Raw genomic sequence first — 8,940 nt, forward strand, 5'->3', positions numbered from 1 at the left:
CTTGACACAAGCGCAGTTGTTTCCCAAGTTTGTGTGCACTACGCACAAAAATAACTTCAAAAATAAAATAAGTGAGACAACATAAATAAAAGAATGGATGGATAATTGATTGTCAATTAATCAATTGGCAATCGATTAGGAGTTACACCCCTAATTGTTAGCCTACTAAATTTGTCACTTCTGAACGGTTACAGACGGGGAAAAAAATAACTGAATAAAAAAGAAGAGTCAAGTTGTCTCGATTATACCTTTGCAGTTTAGCACATAATGATGATAAATGTGATTATGAGACAATATCTTCAAAGTGAATTGTGCAATCCTGCTATTAGGCTAACAGTATGCTAAAGATTGTGGTCATGTGACTTGCACACTGCAGATTGTCGTTTCAGCATAACACTGCTTGTGACCGTTTGTCGGTGTGACTGTTTTTTTTTTTTTTTCCAGATTTAAAGGTGATCAGTACAGCATGTACCGTTCCCATTTTATTTTTTTTAAAGAGCATTTTAAAGTGACACGGTACACACTGGTCTTCATCAGTTGAATTCAAGAATGATTTGATAATGTGCTTCTTGCAGCACTGACAAGACCACAAAACTTGACTGGCAAGTTCGAAAGGTTTTGACATATCCACAAATTCCAAATGAGACCAAAATGCTTCACATTTTTTTCTGCGCAAAAAAATACTTTGTATTTCCCAAGAATGTTTCCAGCTGTGACAGCGGAGGCATATTTTGAAATATGATGAAGTGCTGTATTTTGTTGAGGGGGAAAAAAACACTGCGGCAAAGTCAGTCAGTTAGAGGAGTTTATTTTTGTATGGGCATTCAATTTTGTCACAAGTATCTGCAATAAATACGTACATACACACATAAGCACAAAGAAACGTGCATCACGTCTCAAATACAAATCCGGCACAGCACACCTGAAAAGCAAGTCAGGCCTTTTGACTACACATATTGCATAATCACAAGCAGACAAAACTACAGCAGTTTGACTGACAGTGTTGGAAATGTTTCTGCAGGTGCTCACCGTCACACCTCAGAGAACAAACATCGGAATGTTTTCAAAAGCGCACCCGCACACAATAGCCCCCCCCCCCCCACCTGACTTTTTCCAAACCCTCAACCTCCCACACAACACACTGTCGTGATTGCACTTGACGAGAATGACATTAAAAGTCAAAAAGCAGCAGCCCCTTACAGTGAAAACAAATCCAAAAGACGGTTAAGGAACAGCAGCGTTCGTGAGTTACTTTTGCTCCCGCCTCCAGATGATGACCATGCCCGTCGAGTCGGCGGAAGCCAGCAGACTCTCGTCGCAGTTGAAGCTGACGTCCAGCACGGGGCCGCCGTGTCCTTGCAACTTGTTGACGATGGCCTTGGTGTTGCGTTCCACATCGAAGAAGTACACGCAGGCGTCCTCGCTGCCCGTCACTGACGACAAAAAATGGTTGCCGTGTTTTTGGGGAGATGAGGAAAAAATAACACCCCCGCACTATTGTACTTAATAAAACATATAGTAATGACATTTCCTGATTAGAATGAAACCGTTTTGTCACACTGCACAAGTTAAGAGTTTTTAAAAGGAACCGACGGTCATGACAAGCTTGCTCTATATTATTTATTTGGTTGTTACGAACATAACTATGAGATTCATTTTTCAAAAATAATTTCCAATTTAACACGCTTTATAGAAACTTTATTTGGACGTAAGCCGCCATTGATATTTACATCGCAACGCATTCCGTGCGTAGCGACGTAGAATTTGCGTCAATGTGAAACGCCTATAAAGAAAGCAAGCCTTGAAGCTAAAGAAACAACATGTGATCGGGAGTCACCCTCCCCCACGCCGTGCTCTGGTCATTCGCCAGAAGCATTCAAGAGTTTTGATCGTCCCTGAGGACGTTTAACAAAATCAGCCTCAGCATTAAGCTTTTTGCAATTAAAGTGTGGCAGAAAAAGTATTCCACTATAAATTGCAAATACATTCTTTTAAAATCCTACATTGTGATTTCCAGTATTTTTTTCATATTCTGTCTCTCACAGTTGAAGTGAACCTAGAATATGCACAATCGGTGGCTGACTTATACTTTTTTTGCCCCACTCAACATTATGGGAACCTCTGATATGTGATGAGTCACATCAATCTGGCATCATCCAACCTTTCTCATGTTCTATGGTCATGTAGATTTGTACAGGAGAGGCAATGCGACTCCAGCAGAAATTGCAGCTTGGAATGACTTACCTCAGGTCAGACGATTCCAACGTAGGAAAAAATATAATAAAAATCACTGCTTTTGTGTAAACATGTCTTTGCCAATGCTTAGCACACTAGACTTTTTAGCCAACGTATGACCTCATACTAACTGTGACCACTACAAGTTTTGTACATCGCATTTAAGAAATGCTGCAATTTTTTTTTTGCACATAAAACCTTAAAATTTAAATTCGGAAGCTATTTTTTGTGTTGTAATGGTAAAGCAGGGCAGCTTACCAACACAGGCACCCTGTCTGAAGGACATGAGGGGGCAGAAGATGCTGTGAACGAGCTGCGAGCCGTGCTGGATGGGGAAGCTTCTCTTCAGCTGCAGCCCACCTTCGTTGTCCACAACCCTGAAAATGTGACAAAGGTCAACAGATCCAAACAATGTTCGACTCTTACAATGTGCCTGCATGCCAAGCAAACAGACCTGTAGAGCAGCAGCTTATTGACGCAGGCGTTGACTAGCAGGGAGGGGTCCCGAGCCTCTCGGCTGATCCACGAGCGAGCAGAAATGCTGCAGATGGAGCTGCCTTCGCTCACCACTAGACGCTTGGCTTTGGTCAGCTTCCCTGCATCAGGGCAGTCAAGAATTGGCGTGGACGGACAAATTGTCAAGGCTCAAGAATTGACAACAACAAAATATATATATATATATATTTAAAAAAAAAAAAAAAAAAGAGCAATGATGATGACATGTCAAATTGGTAAAATTACCGAATGAACAATACTGAGCTCTCCAGAAAAAAAAAAGAAGAAAAAAAAGAATTGACAAAGGCGGGTTGTGGCTAAAAAATCCGCTTTCTTCACTCAAGACTTTGAACACATGCTCAGTTGCTCACGACAAAACAATCCCAGAAAGTCCACTACAATTATTTGAATCAATAAGGACTCTCTATCCCACGTGGGGAGATGTTCACTTAAAAAGGATCCACTAGTGTAAATATATTTTTGTAGTGCATTTCCACAACAGAGGTCAAGATTACTACTGTGGGTTCACCTGAGTTCACTCTATAATATAGTCTCTAGGGGTGGGAATCTTTTCGATTTTTTTTTGGGGGGGGGGGGGGGCGATTTGATTCAGAATCGATTTTCGATTATGAATGATTTTTGATTCAAAATGATTTGATTGACCATGATTTTTGCTTCAATTTATAGATGTTCAAGGAATCGTAATGATCTACTCCAGTCAGAGACTCTCCACACTTCTAGGCTCATGATTTTGGTCCCCCTGGATGTAACTTATACACTAAAATGCAGTGCTACTCACACTGGTTTATGGAAGGTGCGAATGTTTAGTGGTGGTCGGAGGGCCCGTAGGCGCACACTGGCAGCCACGCTTCCGTCAGCCTGCCCCAGGGCAGCTGTGGCTAATTAAGTAGCTTAGCGCCATCACAGTGCGAATGTGGTGAGTGCATGAATAATGTATCCATTCCTCTGTAAAGCGCGATATAAATCCGATGCATTATTATGATAATCATTATTATTATTAAAATGTCATTTTTACTGGAAAAGATCATTTAATATGACATGGCACTTTTGACTGACCATGAAAATTAGCGGTCATTCGAGATGACATAATAGCTACCTGTGGCCATGTCGAAGAGGAAAGAAAAGATGCTGCCCCTGTCGTCGCCCGCCCAAAGAATCCTCCCAGGAGAGTCGAAGGAGAGCGAGAGCACGCGGCCCGTCAGCTTGCTGGAGCCACCCTTCACCTTCTTGCCCGTGGAGATGTTTACCACCTGCAAGTGGTGCTTACTGTTGCCCACCTGTTGCGCACAAGTCGGGAGACAATCCTGATGGTCTGCATGTTAAGTCATCTATGTTTATTTAGCGCTTTCAAACTACCGTAGCTGTCACAAAGTACTTTACAGAAACACTTGGCATAAAACAAACATAACACAAAACACTGGATGGGCAAGAAGAGTCGAGTGGGGGGGGAAACCAAGACAAAACATTTGACTGACTGAAAAAGAATTAAAGGTGTATCAAGTTAAGACTCACCACAGTGAGGTTGTTATTCATCGGCTGGAAAGTGCAGCAGAGGAGCTCGCTGGATTCCGGGTCTCGGACTTCTCGGATGCACCGGCCGTCTTCGGTGTTCCAGATCCGCAGGGTGCCGTCGAGCGACGTCGACACGATGACATCGTTGCTGAGTGACCAAGCGAAGTCTGTGACGGGGCCTCCGTGGCCTTTCAGAATCACCTTTACGCTGGCCGGAGGCGGGGACAAGGTCATGATGGACAAGGTGCCGTCCAGAGAGCAGCAAGCCAGGAGGTGTTTGTCGTCGTTGGCAAATTGCAATCGCGGTACTGCAATAAGGGAAGACAATTCGGCGATTATCAAAATAGTTGTCGATTCAGTGATTACTGGTAATTGTTACACGTAATTTCAGGAGAAATCTTTTCTCATTTTTTTTGCATCAGAATATGAAACCTGGTTGTTGTTTTGGAGGACTTGTTTATAGGGAGTTTGATTTTTTTTTGTGGGTTTTTCTTGAATAAAAGAAAAATGAAAAACTTTCTTTAACAAAATTATGCTTAAAATTAAGATATAATTTGGTGAAAAAAAATTGGATTTTATTTTTAAAATTCCATTCCAAAAGCACGAAAAATGTGCCTACCTGCAGAATCGACATGTTGGTCAAATATGTGGTGCATTCCAGCAAAAGCATAATTTTCACTCAAAGTCGTGTCCCCAGCCATGGCTCGACTCGCTTCTGCCACCGAGGTCGGCACCAAACTGCCCGGAGGCCTGCAGAGCCCATCGAGAGCGAGCGTGTCAGGACAGCAGCGTGCTACATATCACACAACCTTCAGCTTCTTTACCAAACATTCGCACCGCTGCAACTAAAATCAACACAAACACTAAATGATTCAAATTACATTTGAAGTACAATACATCAAAATGCAAGTTTAGAATCCTAATCCTGAGATGTGGCGAGTACCTTTCATCGTAAACGGCTCTGTTCATCTGGGCCTGCAGCTGGTAGGAGCCTCTGCTGATGGACCGCCGGTGGCCACGAGCCCCTTGGGCGCGGGGGTCCTCCTCAAAGTCCTGCTTCATGATGAGAGGAAAGGGAGACAGGAGCTGTCAGAGTGAACCTTTGAACGTTTCCACCATTTTTGAAGTACCAGACCTTCAACACCAGTACTGAAACACCAAAATCATAAAACAGCAGCACCTTGACTTGCAAGTTGAATTTTTTTTCTCTCCGTGACCAAGCTTGTGACAGCATCTCGGACATCAAAACAATTTTCAGCATTGAAATTCATGAGAAAAATAGCACTGTACTGTATTGTATAAAAACATACTAGTTCTGTATTATCAAGTGTAATAACTGTATGTTGCTGGGCAAAAATTTGTATCACCCTATAAACTGCATCTCTTCACTGTAATGGTGTATATACCACAATATAAAATTAAGGATAAAAAATATTTCCATTTAATAATAATTTTATCATTTTTCAATAAGTCACTAGCAATTATATAGTCCGCCAGATAAGCTAAAAATAATAAAACAAATAGATTATGGTAACATTTGCTGTGCAAATCTCAAGTCAGAATTAAAAGTAGTACTCCTTTGTGCTAATCATATATAGTATATTTTTGGCTCTTCTGAGATGTATCAAAATAAGCGAATCGTTTTCAAGGTGAGGTGGCGACAAGTGTTTGGGCTTTAGCATGTTTGCTAATAATCAGAGCGGTACCACGGCTAGCTGAATTTGAGAACATGAAAAGCCCTGTTCCCATCACGACAACATCCCTCATGTGTGTGCATTTCCCCGAGTCTGACCTCCATGCGGTCCAGAGTGGTGCGGGAACTGCGCACACTGCTGGCCCTGAAGCTGCTCTGCTCGGACAGCGGCCCGTAGCGTAGCGCCAGCAGCTGACTGCGTAGCCTCAGATACTGCCTGCGCAGCCCCGGCTCAAAGCCGCACTTGGCGTTCTCTCGGAGCAGCTGGCTGCGGCGGCGAATGTACTGAGTTCGGAACTGTGGGAAGGTGGGCGTGCGGTAAGCATTGTACCTGGGGCAGGGCAAAAAGCGGTTCAGAAAAGGCTGATGAATGAGCACTGGAAAGCCATTTCGGCATATTCCATTTCCTTCATATGCAGTTTAAGGACCATGTACTAGTACGCTCCTCTGCCACACTTAGTAGAACAACCGTATCTCACTACAGTATATGAATTTTTCCACTGCTAGTGCCACTTTTGGCCTTCGAATATGCAATTGAACCTTATTAATAAGAGATATTGTACTACACTTATAACACTACTAGGCCCAACTAGTTGGCATATGCCCCATGCACTAGTAGATTCTTTGAAGCCACTATCAGCAACAAAATTCCCACTAGCCCCTTTGGCTCAGTAATGTCATACAGTAGTAGGGGGGAATATATATATATTTGTATTCATTCTGACTGTGCGCTGGATGTTTTACTAGTGAGGACAAAGAGCATACTAGTATACAGTACATCTTAATAATCGGGAATTACCATTGTAGATATCATCAGTCTTTCTGACCTGTTGTCGTGACATTTTGAAAAGTTGGCATTTTCAATCTTAGCATAGATATCTGTATCGCAATTATGACTATATCAAAACAACAGATAGATATGTAATTCAGTGTTGCCTCATCAAACTGAATTACAGATTTTTATAACGTCCCTTGGGGAAGATTCAACAAACCAATCACAGAGATTCACTAGTGAATTGGGGATATCTGCACTTGAATAGCAGCTACCTGTAACTTCAGTTGCAACTATTTTACACATCATTCTGACTGGTCATAATTTCAGTTACTGATTTATACAAATTCATTTTGCTTGGTTCATTTAACGATATGTGAAAAAGGCACCTTTATCTGGAAATTCGATGAATTGAGTGGAATTATGATTACTCGAGTAATCGATGGGATAATAGATAACCGAATCTAAAAAGATTCTTTAGTGACAGCCCTGCCGTCCATAATTTTAAAAGTGTTTACAAACACGAGATTTTAATTAGTATATTAAGGAATATGGAAAAATGCGCCAACGGCTTTCTGTGGGATGAGTTTTTTTTTTTTTATGACTCTCAGAAAGTGTGCGCTGGTCTCACCTTGCGTCCACTGCCAAAACCTGCTGCCAAACTGCTGCCATTAGCCAAGTACGTTCGGTGAAGAGGAAGCCACTGCCAGGGCAGGTCCTACACAAAAATACACCTTCTGAAGTGAAGACAAGTAACGAGGGTCACATTCGAGTGCACACTTGATGAGAAGCTTGAACTGAGGACGTCAAATGGACGTTCAAATTCTACGAGTTCGTTTCCTTCAAAGACACAACAGAAGATGGTGGCCAACCAAAAATGCCAGCTTCTTCAGCATTTTCTTCTCCTTAGTCAGCTTGACATCGGCAGATAAAAAGCGACATCTGAAAGCTACTTCAGTGTTGGTGTTTTGGTTTGCTTGTTCTCGTTTGTGTCTCAGTGCTAACGTGGCTAAGCTAGTAATTAGACGAGTCACAGCATTATGTCACACACGACTTGATTCGTCTTCAATTGAACTAAGTGGCTCGTTGGTTGTCAGTCATGTACACGTCGGTAAAGATTCACTTGGATGGACACAGCAAAGAAAAGCGAATAAACAAATTAGAAAACCGACGTACCTTCTTCAGCTTTTCTCCATCGTCGCGCTTCCGGTAATGTCACGTGACCTAGGGAAGATGACGCGCCTTCAACAAATATACACTTGCAACCGTAAAACCTATTCTTTGTGTCTTTTTGAAATACTTGATCCGTATTTACTTTCAGTATCTGTTGCTAGAAAAAAAGAAAGCTCTCATTTCATTTGTTGCCCATTTGTCTTGTTTTCGGTGATTCATTCTTTATTAATTAGTGCTAAAGTATCTTGTTGAATGTGTACTGCTATAATGGTAAATTCTGACAGATTGTTAATAAAAAAAAACTGCTATACAGATTAACATGAATTATGAATCAATTATTATCAATTAAACAATTAAATGAACACGCAATAGGTAGGCTAATCAATGTGTTTACAAAATGGTAATTTGTGACCATAAAAACGTAATTATAACATGCACACTAAATACCCTCCATTGTGCTAACAAAATAATACATTTTGTTGTTTTTTTTCTAAATCAAACTTTTATTTGTTTCGTTTTAGATGTTTTGAAAGTCTTATGTTATTGCGTTTAAATGTTGTTCGTTGGACGCTCTTGTTATATATTTTGCTGTTCTTTGTAAATGCTTTCAGGTGCTGTGAGCTTTGAGCTGCCTTGTGCTAAATAAATCGAGCTAACCTCGTCTTGCGTTACCAAAATTATGGCCACAATGAATCACAAGTGTTAATGCAAATTGTTGGCCAGAAAAAAACTACTTTGTGACCATGAATCTGTCTTTGTGATGGGTGAAGATGTCGTTGTTGTGTCATACTCAAATCAATTTACAGCACTTAAAAAAAAAAAATAGCTGCATACAAAATGTTGTACAAAAAGTAGAAATCAGGCATATAAAAACAAAGACAGTTAAAACAATAACTTAATAAAATAAATTTTTAAATAATATCCTGGTTTTGAATACATGGATGTGAAAAGCAATCGCCAGATGAATCAATTATTTAAAATAATCAATAGTTGCAGCGCTAGTTAATGCTGATGGATTCCAAGTTCATAAATTTAAGTC

The 8,940-nt window shown here is 40.9% G+C and overlaps 1 protein-coding gene across 3 annotated transcripts; it reads right to left on the bottom strand.

The window, feature by feature from the left end:
- Positions 1-791: 791 nt before the first annotated feature.
- On the bottom strand, positions 792-7,986 carry wdr13 (WD repeat domain 13). 3 transcript variants are annotated; one of them, XM_077569439.1, is made up of 10 exons: positions 7,905-7,986; positions 7,360-7,446; positions 6,056-6,287; positions 5,207-5,319; positions 4,883-5,013; positions 4,264-4,571; positions 3,848-4,028; positions 2,690-2,831; positions 2,494-2,612; positions 792-1,433 (listed from the first exon to the last, which is right to left on the bottom strand). In XM_077569439.1, exons 2-10 carry the CDS (start codon positions 7,398-7,400, stop codon positions 1,249-1,251), a joined length of 1,452 nt encoding a protein of 483 aa, XP_077425565.1. In that variant the 5' UTR covers positions 7,401-7,446; positions 7,905-7,986; the 3' UTR covers positions 792-1,248. The 3 variants fall into 3 exon arrangements, with proteins under 3 accessions (XP_077425565.1, XP_077425574.1, XP_077425582.1); XM_077569448.1 differs by having other exon boundaries at positions 5,207-5,316; positions 7,905-7,984; XM_077569456.1 differs by having other exon boundaries at positions 6,056-6,253; positions 7,905-7,947.
- Positions 7,987-8,940: the final 954 nt, after the last annotated feature.

This window comes from Vanacampus margaritifer, chromosome 1 (assembly GCF_051991255.1).
Source record: "Vanacampus margaritifer isolate UIUO_Vmar chromosome 1, RoL_Vmar_1.0, whole genome shotgun sequence".
Lineage (NCBI taxonomy): Eukaryota > Metazoa > Chordata > Actinopteri > Syngnathiformes > Syngnathidae > Vanacampus > Vanacampus margaritifer.